Source organism: Lepisma saccharinum, chromosome 9, assembly GCF_977018435.1.
Source record: "Lepisma saccharinum chromosome 9, izLepSacc3.1, whole genome shotgun sequence".
NCBI lineage: Eukaryota > Metazoa > Arthropoda > Insecta > Zygentoma > Lepismatidae > Lepisma > Lepisma saccharinum.
In genome coordinates this window covers 77,461,375-77,481,612 of record NC_139237.1, presented here as the reverse complement: position 1 = coordinate 77,481,612, position 20,238 = coordinate 77,461,375, and the positions used below count along the sequence as shown (strand labels likewise).

Sequence of the window (20,238 nt, the reverse complement as noted above, 5' to 3'; positions counted from 1 at the left end):
TGTGTATTTTGACAATGTCCTGTACTTTGTTGTCCAGGGGCAGAGGGGCATTTTTTTCTGAGATTTTGGAATTTACCGGTTCCTCCCCCCTGCATCTATATATACACTCAATGTGTATACAATTTATATAGTCCAATTCTATGGTTCATTCTGCATATAACGATATATCATTCGTCTGTCTAGGGCAATTAGCCTCCGATCTACAATCATCTTAATGAAACTCTGCATTTTGCTGAAAATTGGCACAGCACAGGGGAGCTTAGCTGGCAAAATGGGCTTACATTTTAAGAAATTCCAAACTTGTACACAAAAAAGAGCTATCGAACTAATAACAAAAATTATCCAAGTTCCCATTCCCAGGTTCAAACTTAATGTCTATTTAACCACCTACAAGTTTATTGTGAACACTTGAATAAACATTCGGGGAGGTTGGTCAGCTGCAGAATGGTCCTCCTTTAATCCACAAGGCTGCATACTTTTCGACATGGAAATCTTTGATGATTAGACAATTAATGGACACGAATGATTTTTCAGTTCTGTTCGTTACTGTTAAGAAATGGTATACTGTATGCTTTCAATTCCCTTTTCTTTGAGGGGGCCGGGAATAAAATGTTTTGTGAGGGGGGAAATCCCTGGCATCCCCCCCCCTGCTAATTTACACATTGCCTGTAACTTACTATTGATTCACATTCTTCCACATGACGTAGCATTATTATATATTTATATAAGACTGAATAGGAGGTTTATATTTTGAGGTTATAGATGTTGCAGTGAAAGAAAGTAAAGATGTTCTGTTGGGGAGACCAGGAGAAATTGTGGCAGGAGTGACTTAACTGATTTCCAGGGTCACTGTGTGTATCCGAAGGGTCATGGGGGTGGGGGTGGGGGAGGGAAAGGGTAAGTTAATTTTCTGTCGTAAGCGAAGTAGAAGCGTCATTTCCTGCTATGTTGATAACGTGCTGGACTTTGGAACATGTTTTCTTTTGTTTCATACATTTGACACTTCCATTCATAAAAGCATGTTTTTTGTACTTTTTCATTTACATATTCAATAACATTTTGCAATTAACAGTTCACTTTTCTGGAGTGTGAAGAGTGTTAACTTACCTGTTTTTTTTCCTCTGACCCTTCAATTGCTTATGGAAGCACTTGTTTAGTACGATTTACAAACATTGGCCATGAAATAGAAGTAGTATTTTTGCTTTGCGTACACTCTAGTTCTCTATGAGAGAGCTTGTGTTATTGCATCCCTGGAAATATAACTGTCGTCTTCCACGGGTTCCTTAAAACAGAGGGCAATGCTATAAACCTCATCTTCGAGCATGGATTTCATCCTAATCCTAAGATTGATAATTACAGGTTATCTGCAAAGTGTTACAAATAAAGTGGTTTATTAGTTTAGAGGATTCTTCTTATTAATGGGTGAATGTTAGTTAAAGCAAGAATCACTTAGGCAGCTTTCAGACCAAAGCAACATATGACACATGTCACTTGGAAACGAACCTTCAGAAATAAATGTAAACTTTTGTACTAAATTTGCATGGCAAGCTGCACACATCACTTTTTGCTTGCATCTCACCCGGACTGAGCCACAAAAGCATGCATTGTGTCACCTTGGTCTGTTGATCAGACTTGCACAGTGAATGCTTTTTACTGGCTGGAAGGGTTCGTCTCTTGACACTTTGGTGAGAGACCCCCACATGTCACATCTTGCTTTGGCCTGAAAGCTGCCTTACTTCATTTCTATGGGAAGCTATGAAAAATCTCACCACTTGTCATGCTGTGAGAGGGTGCATTTTGTTATGGTTTGAACAGGGGTGCCCAAACCTTTTTTTGTATATACAGAAGGTCGATCTGCGTATATGTGTCCGATTTTGAACCATCACACCTGCGCACAGAATCGACTGATCAAAGCGGTTAAAAGCACAGGAGGACAGGTAGAGCCTGTAGTATCATGGCACTATCGCGAGTGTGTGTTGTGTGCATCATGGCTCCTAAGCTGACCCAACCATTTTTGGGAGGGCTACGTAGTTGCACTTTCCACGGAAAATATTCGGGGTCAAAAATTCAGAGACAGTGCAAAGAACATGGATGTGCCTTGGGTTCGACGACTATCAAGAACATAATCAAGCGGCATAAAAACCACGAGGTTCCAGCTATTCAGTCGCCCACCAGGGGGACGAGGAAGCGAGCATGCACTGCAGTGACGCCACCTGTGTCTCGGAAGTTGCGTCGAATGGCACTAATGGAAAAAAAACCGATGCAACATGTGATGGCTACACGACTCCATGTGGCCCAGTCAATTGTGAACCGCACCCTGCGTGAGAAATTAAACCTCCGGAAGGTCTTTAAAAGCCATGGCCATTACCTCAGTGAGGCCCATCGGTGTGAGAGAATGACCAACAGCAGGTGACTGTACGAACACCATTTATCTGGGGACAAGTGGAAGTTTGTGGCCACACTAGATGAGGCATGGATTTATCTATCAGATTGTGGCAAAATTCGAGCCGTAACGTACACTCCACGCGACGCAAAATGCTGGCCAGATCTCGTCCGTCATTGCAAATTTCTCAAAGGGATTTCTGTTGTCGCAGGATACACCATGTCGCAAAAAACTGTAAAATCAACTCTGCGTTCTTTCAGCAGCATATCCTGACCCCAATTTATACAGACGATCTGCTGCATTTGTATGGAAATGCCGTAAATCAAGTGTCTGTGCATATGGATAAGGCCTCATCACATACATCTCATTCTACCCAGAACTTTCTGCAACAGATGGTGACAGATACCAGCATTCGGGCTATTCCATTTCACGATATACTGGTGAAGTCACCGGATGCGAGTCCCATGGATTTCTGTGGGTTTGGTCTACTGAAACGGGCACTTTCCTTTCGTGTCACCACTCTCTGGGTCCTGTGGAAGGTCTGTCAGGAGGAAAGGCAGAAAATTCCTCTTCCTGTACTTCGTCATAGCCTCCTACAATGGAAGTTACGATGCAGGGCTATTACCAACACACACGGTGATCACATTGAGGCCAACCGATGTTGGTCCTGTGGATTTTCATAAGGTAAGTGCTAGTCCAAAATTGGACACATATACGCGGATTGACCTTATGTACTTGAGTGATTGGTCTTAACCCATATTACATGTACAGAACAATAATATTAGAGGCATTATGACTTCGGTGGGTCATATGAAAACCCATCGTCGGCTGGATGTGACTGCAGGCCATACTTTGGACAGCCTTGATTTAGGATTTAGAAGGTGTAAATGGTAACACTTATCAAGACATCCACGAGGACTCAGAGAATGGAAAATTGCTATGTTATGTTATAGGATTCACCTCAGCACATGTGCATTATCTTAGAAGCTATATATAGATGTCATCCGAGAAAAACGTTATGTAGAGATTTATGTGAGAAATGAAGGCTCGGACAGGACTTGAACAAGGGTCTCTGGCAAACCATGCCATTTCTCTACCAACTGAGCTACCTGATTTTTCAGTCTCTGTTTAACTTGTGTGTAAATTTCGGTATCAGTGCTACCTTAATAGGATCTGTTGCCTTTGACACACTTGACATCAATGGTACCTAGTTTCCCATTCAGAAATAGGATCGTGATGGCTTATACGTGATACGTGCTACCCTGAAATGAAATACATAATCCCCTTTTAATGAGTGAGGTTCTTGTTGCAAGTGATTAATGCAGTGGTAATAAAAATAGTTTACTTAAGTTACAAATATCTTCCAGTACATTTACAATAAAAGCATCTGACATTTACAGTTCATAAATACTACACTTAAAAGACTATAACAATATTATTTACACAACACATATCCAATATTCCTCAACAGACAGTATCATAAATAATATCACAATTCAAAGCAATGAATGAATGTCAATATTTACACATCCCTTTGGTATTTTTCGTACACAAGGACTGAAAGTTGCAACATTGCATGTGTTCTTCACACATTTTCACACACCACTTAGTCAAAATGTGTCCTTTCTTCTCTTCCGTTGCACCACAATGGCAAGTTTTTCGTAAAAAAAAAATATGTTTAAGGGCACCTCGTTTTGAAAGACACTTCGTTTTAATTTAAATAATGTGATAACAGTTCTATGTACATTTTACCTTAAACTTCTTATATATTTCATGGCATTGAACACAAAGATGACAGCCATTGCATCCGTGTTCACAGTGCTGCTTTCGTGCGTTTGCTTTGCTGAATTACACAGATGGGAACTACAGTAACAGTATTCTGATTTTGGAACTTTTACAACGTCGTCCATTTTTATGCACTCGTCGGTGTACACAGTTTCTTCAACATAGTGTTCCTTTTTCCATTTTCCTTCCTTGTAAGAGTGGTAGTTGTATCGTTGAGGAGCGCAGTCTCTCATCACCCCATGGACAGTCTCTGCAGAAGAGAGAGGAAATTGATTTTGTGTTGATGTATCCATATTTACATTTTACAAATATAGAGCGACCACAAACAATTGGTTCAGCTTTGGTTCAGCTCAACCCATAGTGAAACCTACCTCTCCCCTCCACTGCGAGGACACACAGTTCTGCACAGGTTCTTTTGCTTGTGATCCCACTATAACATTATAGTACTAGTATGTAATTTACTTATTAACTCTTATTGGAAAAATACAAACTACTACTTGTGTGTGATTTAAGAGGTTCTTTCCAAACACCGATGTTTTGGAGTCATTTATTTCTTTGAACTACCCTGAGAATGGATCTGGTAACAGGTCTGAAACGTCAATATTTCAAAGAACCTGTTAAACCACACGTGAGTAGTGACTTGTGATTTATGTGCTGTGGTTATGTGAACCTTTCAAGAATTTACTAACTCTTGTTCTGACGTTCCTAACCCTGGATGCGACCCAAATCCTCCAACTGTTCTATCCGCACAAGACCAACCCAATTTTAAATTGTTTCTAATATTATTCAGAAATATCTCAATATTGTATTTTCATCTTTGTCTTGGCCTCCAGATATTCCTTCTTTTGAAATAGTATGTTTTATATGTATATATATTGCAAATCCAACATCCTTTTTTTTTTTACTTAGGAAAACCTGCCTTTTTTTAGAAGTAATGTACTGTACTGAAGCAAGGTCCGTCGAAGCCCACTTTCCCCCGCTCTAGAAGGTCTGGTCATAACTCGCCTTTTTGTCAATCCTCGTGTTTACAACGTCGGCAGGGTTCTGTGACGTCATCAGCATGATACTCTCTGCGTGTCTGCTATTTTCAGCACTGTAAAGCATGTAACGCTCTTGTTTTTAAGAGGAAAAACGCATACTGAAGACCATCGCAAAACAACTTACACAGAATACATGAAAGTAATGGTGTATAGAAGAATTATAAGTATGTAAAAGCATAAACTTGCCCACGGCTAGTGCTGGAAAGAACTGGAAGAAGAGCTGCTCTGGGTCTATTCTTTTTGTTTCATTTGCTTTCTATTACTTCCACCTAGATCCGAAACTATAGTGACTATTTTATACCCAGCTACCCCAATCATTGATATATAGTATCAAACAACAAAGCCTTGGTCATAGCCGTATCAAAGTTATAGTATACTGGCTGTTTCCATTCACCTGTCAATCCTCGAAGCATTGCAACCTGAACATTTCTATGGGGACCCAAAACTCTGTCAATTTCACTGTCGTAGCACACTCGTACGTTAACATTCATTTCATGAAACAACAGGACACACAGTTTTTCCACTTCAGTCAAACACTGTCCCTGCTGTTTCATAATATTCAAAACTGGTGCAAGAATTCCCGGTGGGAGTCTCATTCAATTTCTGCGCCCAGCGACGAAGTGTTGCAATGCTGGGTAATTGAATTCCGACCTCTGATCTCATGTGGGTATACAATCGTTCACTGATCGCCCTTTGTGTTAATGCAGGAATTATATCTTCCTGTTTCCGCCTCTGCTTTCTTTTCCCCTTAATTAACATGTTGATTTCAGTAGCGTGCCCAAGGGGGGGGGTTAATGGGGGTTATAACCCCCCTCTTTCGCCCAGTATTCCTAAAAAAAGAACGTCAAAGGTAGGAAAATATGACAAAATGAGAGCTGACTACCAAGAAAAAGTATACATAACCACTCCCTTTCGAAAATCCTGGGCACGCCATTGCGATTTGCCCTGGAGTAAAGGTTTTGCTCAAAATTTGTCTCACTTTTTTGTTCACGATAGTTCTTCCGCTCCCTTGTTTTTAAAGCCACTTTTGACTGCAATACCTTCTTATACCTTGCTTGCCATTTTTGCAAATTGATTTTAAGGTTTTTGATTTCCTCATGACAATTATTTATATCTGTATTTAGCTTTTCATTTTCCCCACGAAGCACTTCCAATTGTTTTGTGTTTTCGATTTTTTCACTTTCTATTGAACAAACGAATGACAACACAGATAAAGGTTTTTGTTCTTGAGGTGGCACGCTGCTGTTCACAAATAATTGTTCACTTACTTTAGAGAGAACCCTTCTCCTAGCACATCTTGCCTTTGCACGTCTTGCACGAACGCTGTTGTCGTCACTGACCTGCACGTGTGTGACTGGAAGTAACAATGTAGGAATGGCATCTTTCTTCAGTCTCTTCTTTGGTGTAATTCCTAATAATTCCGATTTTAAATCGCGTTCGTAACATTCGGGTGAAAAATGTGAAGAACAAATACTCGAGTTAGCAACCTGAAATTTGTCTTTTCGATAACATTTGCTCTCCCAGATTTTTCGGAACTTCTCGTTGGGAGGAAATTTATGGTAAACTATATCAAAATTTTTAGTTTTCCTGAGATAGTTTCGACATGTGCTCACAGCACAGTTAGACATTATTATTATCACTCACACTACAATATGAAAAACACAACAAAATGACTAAAAATACACGCGAATACACGAATACAAGAGCAAGGAAAGAACACAGAAACACGTTTCCCCTGCTAAAACTAGCGGATACTAAACTTTCCCCAGCGATCTGTCATGTCTATGACGTCACAGTTTTACAACCACCTCGGCTTGCTCAAAAGGCGCGTTATGAACGGACCTTCCAAAGCGAGCGGCAAACACAGGTCAACGGACCTTGGTACTGAAGCATCTCTTGATTTCTTAAGATCACACTTTGACGCTGGCTGTTGTTTCAGAAACTCTTAAAAGTACAGTTTATTTGTAAATAAGAATTCCTAGGTTTTAGGTAATGAATCTGCTAACCATGGACAGATATGTAATTTATGAAAATTATAAATTTATAAAACTTATAAAATTTACATCAGGTAAATTAATCGCACTCCTTAAATCCTAAAAAAAGGCATTGCACTGTTTGTCCTTTAAAAATTAAGTGATCACTCCTCTATGGCATGCCTAAAACTAACAAGAATTCCTCGTTTAATGTATGAATAAATACTGATTGTCCCCTCTACCGTTGACATCGAAAAAAGTGAAACCTCCTAATAATGTTTAAAGGCAAGCAATCACCCTAAAGGTGATGCCAAAAATGAACCTAACATTCAACAGCTAAAAAAGAAGGGGTCATCTGCTCCTACGGTGACCAACTCTCCAGTATTTTCCAATAACTCCCATATTATAGAGCTAATTTTTCGATCCTCCCAGCTCCCGTATTAACATTCTATATCTCCAGTATATTTCATTAACAATGAAGATCTCAAATTTTCAATTCAATCAGATATAATACAAGTTCAGAGAGCCAAAAAAAGCTATTAATTATGAGTATTGTTGCAAGGAGTTTTTGAAATTTGCACAATAAAAAAAAATGCTTATTTCCGGAGCATCAGTGGACAAATACATGTACGTCAGGACTAAGAAACATGCAAATTATTCTGTTTATTCTGTATTGTTACCTGTATAGTATTGGAAATTTAAAATAATTATTTTGTTTAATATTATCCATCACATGAACATTTGCCACTTAAAATGTGCAAAATTTGTCTCAAATTTGGAAATCTCCCTTAAATTCATAGTCAAAAGTTGGACACCCTATGTGCTCCTATCAACAAGTAATGAGTACACTAATTAATTTTTCCAGGATGAACTCAGATTGTCTCCTTTAAATATGGCAGAGCACAAGAAAGAACAGTTAAATCACGTAACTTACTTTCTTTCTGGAGTTTCAGTTCAAATGTCTTCTTCATGCAGAATGTCGAGTAAGGGCAGTTGACCTGGAATCTACTTGAGCCATCAAATTCGGAACACAGTTGATTTGTTGTGCTATTCTGTCCTTGAGGTAGCTTCACTGTGCACCTGTAGCATTGGAGCCCTTCACCTAAAAGGCAAAATGAAAACATTAATTATCCACATCCTGTCGATGGATTTCTCAGTAATGACAACTTTCAATGAACTAACATAAATTTTTACTTGTACTCCATCTTTTCTTTTTTAGAATCCTCTGATCAGCAGTGTTAACTTGAACTTGATTTTTGAGGGTAAGATTAACATAAACAATATTATATATACAGGGTGGTGCATAAGTAATTAGACAGTTTACAGTTGACACATGCAAAGTAGATATAGCGTTGCTATTTATTACAGCAGTGACATTATGTAAATCCATGGGCGTAATGTTTGAGTATTGTCAGGGCCACCAAATTCTGCCACTCAATGTAAAAAAAAAACAAAAACAAGAAAGGCTCAATCTCATTTTGCACTACCCTGTATAACGATTGAACGAATAAAAATACTTTAAAAATGAGCGCTTAACTGCCATTCATACAGGGTCTCAGCAGTTCACCCAAACTCTAATTAATGAATACTGGGGAGTTAAGGTGGCTGGAGCATGGTGCTGATCATGTCAACTCCAACTATGACCTAGCTCGAGAAAATCCAGAGTTCAAGCCAATTTGAGGTCCCTTAAGAACCCATGATGAATTTAACAAGTTCACCATCCACCACAGACATTAATGATTGGTCAACAACAATAAAATAAATTATAATTATTGTTAATATTATTATGTATAACATACATTTTTGTGTTTGAAGAGAGGAAGAAGGGTGCAATTGTATGACCTTTGATATCACTTGCAACCTTTGATATGACATTTGCAAATTATGTGATAAGTAAATAATTAGGTTACTGTGTTCTGTGATGAGGAACTGGCTTTCCTTTGCAGATAAAGACGTGCACAATCAACCAGTTATACTCTGTCCCAGTTATCTACGGAGCAGACGAACGAGAACAAGTTTCTGCGCAAGTAGTGACGCGAGGCGGGAACGGGATTGCATAATGGCGGGGCCAAGGGGAGGGGGAAGCGACGTCGCTCTTGCTCATTCGATTTCCCTCCTCCTCTGCTGCTATGCGCGGCCCTGCTCCACAGTTAGCTGGGACAGGTTATAGTCCTCCATAAATTTGCACATATGTTGATGCGGTGCAGTTACAATCTTCGACTTCAGTCCAGAGGTCGATGGATGCTCTTATGCCTTGAGGTCTCGTACACATTGAACAGACAAGTCGACCCTAATTGTTTATTGTTTTGAACAGGAAGTTGCATTGTTCTCGTTACTCTTGAACCGTGACGTTTTGCTTTCTGACCTGCACAACTAACATCATCTTTAGTTGTGAGCTATCAAGGCCTCCAATTCGATATCTGGTGAAGAGACAGATTTCATAGGATCAGACGTTTTTCCAGGTTATTTTTGATATGGATGCTATTGAGACGAGGTCTGTCTCAGTCTTATCTCACTGTCTGTGACACTTAGGCTTGTCTCGATTATTTGCCTCATTCTCGAATTTTTCTTAGTCTCGGTACCATCAATAATTTTCCATTAGGGGTGCTAATCTTGCTGCACAGTTCATACAGTGAATAATCCAAACGTTTCGTACATTTCTCTCAACTACTTCGTGGTCGTTTTCGAACCAGGTGTACAAAACTACTTTTTATCGAGTGATTCGTGACCAGCGTACTCGTATCGTCGTCTGCCCTTTCTTGACTGGATGCCTCCCTCCACTTCTGTTTTTTAAGTAACAAGTGCTATCCGAGAGTTGTTTAAGAACAATTCGTGGCTCTAATCCCATATACAACTAACCATAGTACAGTCCCGATAAGATTCCGTGCATAAATTTAACTGGAAAACCTTTAGAGCCGGCGGCGGTAAGTAGTCACTTTCGATATAGCCACCGAAGTCCCCGGGTTCGAATACCGACATGGCCATGGGTGTTATTTGTTAATGCCACTTAATAGACTTCATCAGATCATCTCTCGTCCTCGTCGTCGCGATTATCCAAAAGTGGCAGAAAAGCGACGTAAAGTAACAAAAATACAAATACCCTTATCGACCTTTTAACACTAGAATATCGTTTTTATAAAACCATATTCTTGTAAAATTGGATTTCGGGTGGAGGTACGTATTTTGACTACTTTCATGTATTATCTAATACTATTGTTCAGCTTGTGACCTGAATTAGGTGAAGGGCTAGCAGGAAAAACATGGGGCAATAGAGACAATTAGATAAATAGTGTGCGTTTTGTTAGAAATCCCATTTTATAATAAGTACGTGCAACCACTGTTGCTATTGTTGTGTAATTTGCTAAGGCATATGCTATCGCTACTAAGATTATGATTCTACGCTGGGAGGAACCAAGCAACGTCAAAGTCTGCAGTGTTTGCCGTATCACTAGCAGACACGATTCTGCACAGGTAAAACAGCGGCAGCGAAAAATCAGGCCGGCTTGGTAGCTCAGTGGTAGAGCAGTGGCACGGTATGCCAGAGATCCGGGTTCGAGACCTGGTCGAGCCTGCATTTTTCGTTGTAATTTCTACGTAATATATATGTACGTATTATATCTGTTTTGCGGCCTTACTTTTCCAAATATTTTGAACGTATGGCACTGTTACGAGATGTGACAAGCATGTCGAAGCAATTATTTTTTGACGTAATGCAAGACATCTAATATTTATCCAGAGCTCAGAAAGTCAGAATGAATCTCCCTTGCAATTCTAGGGGGAGAACGTTAATGAGGAGGTTCGTGTGCTCTAATATCGGAAACTGATTCTACTAGTCAACTATTTTCGTCGCTGCTGTTAACGGACGAAATAAGCGACTTAGAATAATAAGGGGGCCTGGAAAGGGGCAAAACTTCGAAGATACGCCACTGGCCTCTTTCCTTGACCAAGATCAGGTTTTCGAGAGCTCCACAAAAACCAACTTTCCAACCAGCACTGGGCCAATCGGTCAGGGTCATGTGATCATGGCATGCGCGCTCGGAGGCAGCAGATCTCCAGGCGATTCCCTTTTCCTCTCTGCAATAGTTGCTAACGCGTGTTTAAGCGAATTATTGTTTTGAGTTGCTGTTTTAAGTCCACTTTATGCACAGTAAGGCTAATCGGGACTGGACCTACAGTTTAAAGTGGGATCCGAACCACTTGTGCCTCCACCGGGTATCGAACCCGGGACCCCTTGATTACAAGGCAAAGACGCTACCACTGCGCCATGGGGGAGGCCGAGCGAATTATTGTCTCAAGAAGTTTGTTTTAACAGCGCTTCATCCGGAGATACGCTAATCGACACTGGGCCTACGGTTTAAGCTGGGATCCGAACCATTGTGGGGTCAGTGCATCTCCACCGGGATAGAACTCTGTACCTTTTGATTACGCCGCGCCATTGGGGAAGCGATTGCTGTTGTTAATCCTCGGCTGGAGGTTTGGCCCACACCAGGGCAGCTGTTTTCGATTCCTTCTCCTTTCGAGAAACCGCTATGATATTCCAAAATTTGAAAAAAGAAATAGATATTCGTACGTAAATTTCTTCTAGAGCATTCATGTGAATCTTCGTGTTTTGTTTTCGCTGTTGGATTATTATAGCGGAGAGGACAATTCGGAAACAGCTGTCCTGGTGTCGGCCAAAGTTTCAGCCGGGTCTTACGTGTTCACGCATGCGCGGTAAAAGTTTTGTTTTAGGGAGATTCCACACTGAAGCGACATGAGATACCCCTGTGCTATGGTGTGAAACGTTGCTGGGGATTGGTCCGTTCTAGAGCGACGAGTTGCTTGTCGCTTGGGTGTGAAATCTCCCTTAGACTGAAGGGGCCGGTGTCGATTGTTGCTCGGCTCTTTGGTGTGAAATTCGCGTGTCTCCTGCATCTTGTCGCTACGGTCTGAAAGTAACCTAAAATTATAAGCGCTACCATGAATGAATTCTGAATGGAATAGTATTGCGTATTGGATAGAGGCAAAGATTTCTATCGGCGGTCCTGCTTAAGCCACGTGAAACCAATTCTAGTAGTTTGTCAATGTTACTTGTCCATTACCAATCCTTGAAGATCGAATAATTTAATAATAAACATGTGCGTTCGAAACGGAAATGATTGCTTGTTCTCTGTTTTAACTGATTTAATACTGAACATGTATGAATGAAGACATACTTTCAAACAATAGAAGATCGCGCGTCGTTTATCATCACCATCTTGCCATATTTGTTCTACTTGTTTTACTTGTAAATTCGTCATGCCCAGAAAAGGCGAAAATCCCGATTGGTTATTTTTTTTGTTTGTCGGCTTTGCTTCATGAATATTTCATTACATTGCTCCCGCCTTCACTTAATTTCTAGTTGAACTGGTTCTGTCCGGACGAGATCCTCTGGTTAATGTTCTTCGCAGAGCCTTGAGTAGCACTTTTCTTCGAAACAAGAAACCCATGAAGCTTGCTCGAGAGGTGGGAGGGAATGCAGATGTTGGGAGGTTTTGTCCAAAAAAGCTCGTCGGAACAAGTGAATACTGCGTACATCAGGATAGAAGGGCGATAAAGCAAGTTGTTGGGTATACCCACGGTAGGGATGGATTGGAAGTTTCATTTCTGGATGCTGCAACCCCCTCTGGTTGCAAATTCCTACCTCGATAGCGTGAAAAATGATTCTCCCCCGCTGGGAATTTTTCAAATACCATAATGGGCATGCCAAAATCCAGTGCTGAGCACACTGGATTAGAATCCGAATATGTTATATCGGATCAGGGGTGCCCATCCCCCCAAAGGCCTATGACGCACTCCCCCCGAAAGGTAGAACATTGGCCCCCACTGCAATTGTTAGCGTACTGAACCTTATTCTTTGTCTGCTCGACTAACCTTGTATTAATGCGAATAGCACGCCCCCCCCCTTCCAAACGATTCTAAAACCATAAGAAGTGGTGTTTCATTTCAACCCCATCGCCGCGATCACACACAGATAGGTGGGAAAACTGTACATAATAACCATAACTAAAAATGGATAACAAGTCAATCAAATGAAACGATTCCCAATTTTGTCCCCACTAAAAAGATTCCCATAACGCAGGCGCGTCATGAACCCCCCCCCCCCCCCCGTGGGCACCCCTACATCGGATCATCTAAGTCATTCAGTTGTAAATTTTACGGCTGTTATCAGTATTGCCTGCATCATCATGTTATGTTGAGTGTAAGGGGGTGATCTCTGAAGGAACGCCACTGCCAGTATATGCTTTCTTCGCAGCCCAACGAAGCGTCTGATGCCTGATCCCACAGCTAGTGTAATCAATCTTCCGTCGGTTCGTATGTGTTTGTGATCGTCCCTTCGTCGCTCACATCACCATCGTCGCGATTAACCGAAAACGACAGAAAAGCGACATTAGATGAACTAAATCAAATATAATTTTGTGTGTGCTTGTTTTAATTGACGTCTTTTTCCTACCCGTTTTGGAAGTTAATAGTTAGAACGAAGATAAAAGGGAAAGCGCACAACAAAATCTCCATTTCTTTGAATTCTGGTTTCAAGAAAACACATTTTTTGAAGGTAGAATAGTCTCAACATATTAGCAATAGAGTTTGAGCTGATCTCGTAACGCTGTCAAATCAGTCCAACATTTCAGGTCTCGTATTCTACGAGTATTCCGTGACATTCGCTACGAGACTTGGCGGCATGCGGCCCGGCGTCAGCGATTGTCTTTCCCGGTGAACGGGGTCCGCGACAGTCGCACGGTAAAGTCTGTTTTTTTTCGCTCTCTTTCCCTTTCTGTTGACGTTGCAGACTGACGCCAGTATAATCCTCCCTCGGAAGTTGTATTGTGTCGTGTTCGTGCGTTGAAGATTGTGGCTTAATATGCCACCACAAAAGTTTACATTACAACAAACGATTAATCTTGTCGAGTGTTACTTCGGAAAGAGGAATTGTGGAGAAGTGCGACGACGTTTTGCAACGAAATTTCCTGGCATTCTCGTTCCACATAGGACCACTATATTAAACCTCGTAAAAAAGTTTAGAGTAACAGGGTCAGTTCTAAATAAAAGTGGAAAGAAAAACTCACGTGTACTTACTGAGGAAAAACTCGATGCGATAGGACTAAGGTTAGAACAGTCTCCTCGGAAATCTATCCGCCGCTTCTCACAAGGAACGGGTGTTTAAAAAACCCCAGCATTTAGAGCCGCTAAAATTCTTAAATCTAAAAAATAAAGTATGCAAAGACAATCCGCACACCATCCGCGAGTTAAAAGAGAGTATTGTACGAGAAATCGGGAGAATGACAGTAGACGAACTTGCACGTGTTAATGCCAATTTTCTTCCGAGATGCCAGGAATGTGTTGCAGCAGAGGGACATCATTTTCAACACCTTATGTAGTCAAGGTTAGTACACAATATGAAAACTGTAATTTGAATAGCCGACTCTACCGAATGTCGCGGACCCCGTTCACCGGGAAAGACAAGCGCTGACGCCGAGCCGCTTGCCGCCGAGTCTCGTAGCGAATGTCAGGGAATGCTTTAAACCCACGCGATGCTACTTTGCAGCCGGTTCAAAGTTTTATACCTTCCGCTAGTTTTACTTGCAGTTATCAGTCCTTTATAATAATTCAGTGTATTGCCATTTAAATGAAATCGAATGGATAAAATATGCAATTTTTTTTCCCACTTTCCAGGAGGGTGTGGCCCCAGTCCTCTTCTGGACCCTCCTGCCTATTTGCCTGCTGTTTCGTAGTGCTTCAGCCCTGCGTAAATAAGATAAGCGATCGGAGTTGCAGCATTGGCCGCAAATTTCGAAATTCGGCTGCAGAAGATGGCCTGGGATTTTTTTTACTTCGACCCACTTTCGTGTCGGCTTTCATTCGAATTTTTTTTTCTATATGGAGAGCATGTGCGGCACATCATTATCTTGGTTTCTGTTATACGGGATACCTCAGTCCTCTCCCAGGCTTTGACACGGATTCGCTCTAGCATTACAACGTCACATTTGCCGTGCGTCGTCAAACCAGCCAATTCAGATGCTTCAATTATGTCATTGCTCAAGGAATGAGTTGCAAGTGAACAATCTCCCTCATTTTGCGTCTAAAATTGCCGTCCATTGCCTGGTAATTTCTGCCTACGAAGTGAGCTGGGAGAGAATTTCAGTTTGACGAAGTTCGCTCTCAAAACCACCAGAGCTGCGTTGCTTCGGTCCGTAAGGCGCCTGACTGCCAGTCCAAACTGAGTCACACACACCACGAATGAAAATTGTGCACTATTATGAAAGAAAACAGTGGCGCATAATCGTTGCTTCTCTGAAAGTAGGTTTGGAAGAGTAAAGCCCCTATCACACGGAACTGGAATTCTAGTAGGAATGCCCTAGTTGGCGCTGAACTAACTTTTTAGATAGCAATCATGGCCGCCTGGCTGACTGCTTGACTGGTTTGGAGGAATAGGACATGTTCTAATTGCTACTTGCTTTCCTCGACTGGATTCTGTGGAACAGCCAATCAGAGCAAAGTTTGGCCATGTGAAGATAATCTGTGAGTGTGCAAAGGAGCGTTTTTGTCTGTGGTTTCCGAGTGTTACTCCAGCAATGTATAACATATACAGCATGAAAGGAGTGTTGAGTTACACCATCTATGCTGAGTGCACGGTGTTTACATTTGAAACAACTAAAATATTCATCCATACGTGTACAGTAAACGTTCTAAATTATGTATTTAAGCAGCGCCATTGTTTTGTACCTAATAATGTTTTATACGAAACGTTATTCCTCTCGGTTTGTGAAGTGATACATTGTTAATGTTTACATCTCACGCGGCCGCCATTACAACCTCCCTCGTACTTGTCTATCGACAAGTACGCTGATAAGTATCATGTGAGGCGAAAACTAGCAAATTGGTAGCCAGTCCAGCGCCAACTAGGGCATACCTACTGGAAATCTAGTTTCGTGTGATGCGGGTATAAGAATAGAAATGACGACTCTGCCTACAATACCAGGAAAATACAATTCATTTCCCATCCGCAACTTCTCCGAAGCGTACACACCACACCTACTTCAAGAAGCTGAAAGCACAAAAAAAAAAAAAAAAAAAAAAAAAAGAGACGGTTTGGCGCTGTATTTTGGCATTTGCTTTTTTCTTCACCGGGAGCGTTTCGTTTTGTCTCCGAGATTGGAGTAGCGGTTTTTACTGTTGACTTGAACAATGCAAATGTACCGTAAGTATGCACTTGGCCTTGAAATTTTCCCGTAGCCCAATACCCCAGTGCTTGGTCATGTTTACGTTTCGCACGAATTGCTCTCCTCTGGGTAGCCCCGTTAACAGTTTCTTTGTGTGGGATACCAGTTTCTGATGGGACCTTCGTTTCTTCATCGCCGTGGCGGCAGGGTGATGAACCCATCGAGCAACTGAGGTCACTTCTTTTATTCCACGCTTATCAAGATTGGCACAGCTTTGTGTAATATCATGCACGAACGACATTTGCCAATTGGCATATTTTCTCGTTGAGCATGCTCCCGCCTTCCAGCACCCAGTCCCGTTGTTCGTGCAAATTTCCGTGGTTTTCAAGATTAGGAAAATTTACGTGGTTGTCAAGGTTAGGAAAGTTTAGGGATGAAATCCGTTCTCTTTCTCTTCTCGAGCCGCTCCCCGTGGCGTAGTGGTTAGCACATCGCGCTACGATGGATGTTGGTGAGTGTTCATTCATCAATTTCATCATATCACTCATCCCCATCTGTTGGAGATTTATCTATAAAAGTAACCATGTTTATTATTTCTTTATATATTTTATATTGCATATAGCTTCAATTGTTTATTTGTGTATTTCAAATGCCTTAAGTAACCTGCACTCCCATTGGCTAATTCAATCTTAGCGCGGTGTCTAGTTGCCGCCATCTTAGCGCGGTAGTTACTTCCAGCCAGTGTGCGTAGAGAGGCCACTCGGGACACAGCCAGAAACCGTCGCGTACAATTATGGATAACGTAAGCCTAACGTGGCTACGTTTCATTAGTGGCGCGTTGTTGTAACACCAGCTACAGCTTCGTGTAAACAGTTTTTCCCTAGAGAGGAGTGCATGGGAAGTGTAATCAAGTGTTATGTGCATATACCTTATAATACATAGTTATAGTTATCAGTGTGTGTGCCTGTGTTTTCTTTACAACTACCAAGAGGATCGCGGTGAACTTTGCCCTGTAGCGATACAATCCATACCAGAGAGATGTAAGTGGTACCTACAATTTCACTTACATTTAGATCCTACCGGTTTGGATCATCATTCATTTCTGGTCCTTCACAGCCGGACAGGTTCTACATTCAGTTTTGGTCCTGTACGGTCCGGAACGCAAACATTTTTGGTCCTCCGCAGGCCGCGATCTCCTTTGTATTGAACATGAGGTACGTTATCATCAGTGATTTTAGTGACATTGTGTTGTGCAAACATTATTTTCAAGTACAGTAACTACAAGTTATTGAAAGCATTACGTCATTCGTTGTAGCTCGCGAGATATTTTCCACGTGGCTGAAGGACACGCCCGGTACTTCCCCGAACGAGAACGCTCTCGCTGTTCGCTTGTCAGTGACGTTTCACACTCCTCTCCCTTGTCCCCTCCCACTGTGTGAGGAACAGTCGGCGACCAGTGACATGACGTCATACACCGGTGGTGTGTCGCTGAGTTATTTTTAGATTGCAGTTTTCTGTTCCTTCACGGGACTGGCTTTTTCGTTCGTTTCGTGCGGGAGCAAGGAGAAATGTATCGCGGAGAGGTGCATAGCAGCCCACGCGTGCAGACGTGACATCACCATAGCAACCGTGTATCAGCTGTTCGAGTACCCGCAGTGTTGCAGCCTAACCAGGACTTCAGATGCCCAGATGGTCCAGTGAATGCCAGATCGGTGAGTACAACAGTGTTTGGTTCAATATTTCCTCATTTTTTCCTTTCATTTCAATACGCATTGCTTGTCCCTCCCACCTTGAGGCATGGCAGACTTAGCACATCTTCTAAAGCAACGTGCCGCCTACAGGGGGCAAATAACGAGATTGCAGTCGTACATTAGCAGTGTTGATCCAGAGGCGCCGAACGTTCAACAGATCAAGGTTCGGCTGGAGCAACTGAACACATTATGGCCCAAGATAGAAGAAATTCAGGATTGCATTGAATTTGAAGCTACAGACGATGAACACACGGCAGTTCGAGAGACAATCGAACTTTCATATTTCGATCTCAAGTCGCAGATGCTAACATTAATTGAGGGAAATCATTCAAATACAGACGGCGCGGAAAATGAACACAGGGCTTCGTGCAAGTCTCAAGTCAAGTTGCCATTAATAGAGCTTCCACATTTCAGTGGAAATTACACTCAGTGGGTATCGTTCAAAGACACATTTTCTTCGCTCATACATGATAATTCGGATATTTCAGATATTCAGAAATTCCAGTATTTACGTGTCGCACTGAAGGGTGAGGCATTACAAATCATTCAAAGCATACCAATTACAGCATCCAACTACGGTGTAGCGTGGAAACAACTCCAAGAGCGTTTTGACAACAAGCGTCTCATAGCTGCTTCACACGTCAATGATATTTTGCATATAAAACCAGTGTCGAGAGAAAACGCAGAAGAGTTGCGATCGTTCACAAACACAGCAATCAGTTCCATCTCAGCGTTACAATTATTAGCAGGAGATAGTTCACTATCAGATATAGTGTTAGTTCAACATCTTACTTCTCAGCTTGATGCCACCACACGAAAAGCTTTTGAATTAGAAGTGAATGACTCTGAATTCACCACTCTTGACAGTTTGTTTCAATTTCTAGAGCACAGAACCAAGGCTTTAGAGAAATTCAAACCAATTTCCAATGAAAGATCAACATTCAAACCACAGTTTAGTGGCAACACCAAACAACAAAGTCACAAACCTGCGCATCCTTCCCCTTCAAGATCGTATGTTTCTACTGTATCTCCTTCATGCCTGTATTGCAAGGATACTATGAAGAATAATAAGCATCCGCTGTTTGCGTGCAGTTCTTTCAAAGCAGCTACTATAGCTCAGAAGTACAAATTTCTTCGAGAAAACCAGATCTGTTTCAATTGTCTTGGACAGTCAGATCACCAGGGATTTAGGTCAGGATGCAAGGCAGGATCTTGCAAGTATTGCGGCGAGAAACATAATTCCCTTCTTCATGAAGATAAGAACAGCAGAGAACGTCAAACACAGAAGCAGCCCAGTAAATCCAGAAGTAAACCGGCAGTAGGCGATGATACTCGTTTTCAGGATAATGATGCCCAGACTAAAGCAACATATTGTTCTGTCAAAAACAGAGAAACTTCGCAAGTTCTCCTAGCCACAGCAGTCATAAAAATCAAGAACGCATACGGCGAGTGGCTCCCATGTCGTGCACTTTTGGATGGAGCCTCGCAGAGTAATATTATGACAGAGCATCTTGCTCAGCAGCTACGCATCAAGAAACAAAAACGCCGAATTCCAATCCAAGGGATAAATGAAGCTACAGTGCAAGCCTTTCACACCATGGAGACGCAGATTAAATCCAGCATAAGTGGATTCACCATGGATATATCTTGTTCCATCTTGCCAAACATCACAGGTTCGATGCCAGCGCAGAGGCTCGAAACTTCCGCATGGGGAATTCCGAGTGACATACATTTAGCAGATCCTAGCTTCCATACACCTGGCAACATTGACCTACTTCTGTCTGCAGATGTGTTCTACACGATTCTCAAGCCAGAAAAACTTTCAAGAACAGGAAACTATCCAGCGTTGCAAAACACTGAATTTGGGTGGATTGTAGCAGGAAGGATTCCCAATGCACCATCTACGAACGGACCTTCGAAGTCATTCTTTGTTCGCACAGAAGATACAGTCAATTTCCATTTACAGAGATTTTGGGATTTGGAGGAATTCCATGATAAGTTGCCTTCGCCAGAAGAAATCGCCTGTGAAAAACATTTCCAGGAAACTACATCTCGTGATCGAGAAGGTCGATACACGGTCCAGCTACCCTTGAAGAAAGACAGATCCGTTCTTGGGGATTCTCTGCA

The 20,238-nt window shown here is 41.7% G+C and overlaps 2 protein-coding genes across 2 annotated transcripts in view; one reads left to right on the top strand and one right to left on the bottom strand.

Annotated features, from left to right (window-relative positions):
* The window catches only part of LOC145992169 (ankyrin repeat and FYVE domain-containing protein 1), a 132,601-nt gene that overhangs the window by 27,422 nt on the left and 84,941 nt on the right, over nucleotides 1-20,238 (top strand). The gene's annotated exons all lie outside the window — the stretch shown is intronic.
* Nucleotides 3,729-20,238, bottom strand: part of LOC145992170 (uncharacterized) — a 66,864-nt gene continuing 50,354 nt past the window's right edge. The window contains exons 2-3 of the mRNA XM_083128464.1: nucleotides 8,116-8,283; nucleotides 3,729-4,418 (exon numbers count right to left, since the gene is read on the bottom strand). Of these exons, the coding sequence (XP_082984590.1) occupies nucleotides 4,132-4,418; nucleotides 8,116-8,283 (455 nt within the window). The 3' untranslated portion in view covers nucleotides 3,729-4,131. The remainder of the gene's footprint in view (nucleotides 4,419-8,115; nucleotides 8,284-20,238) is intronic.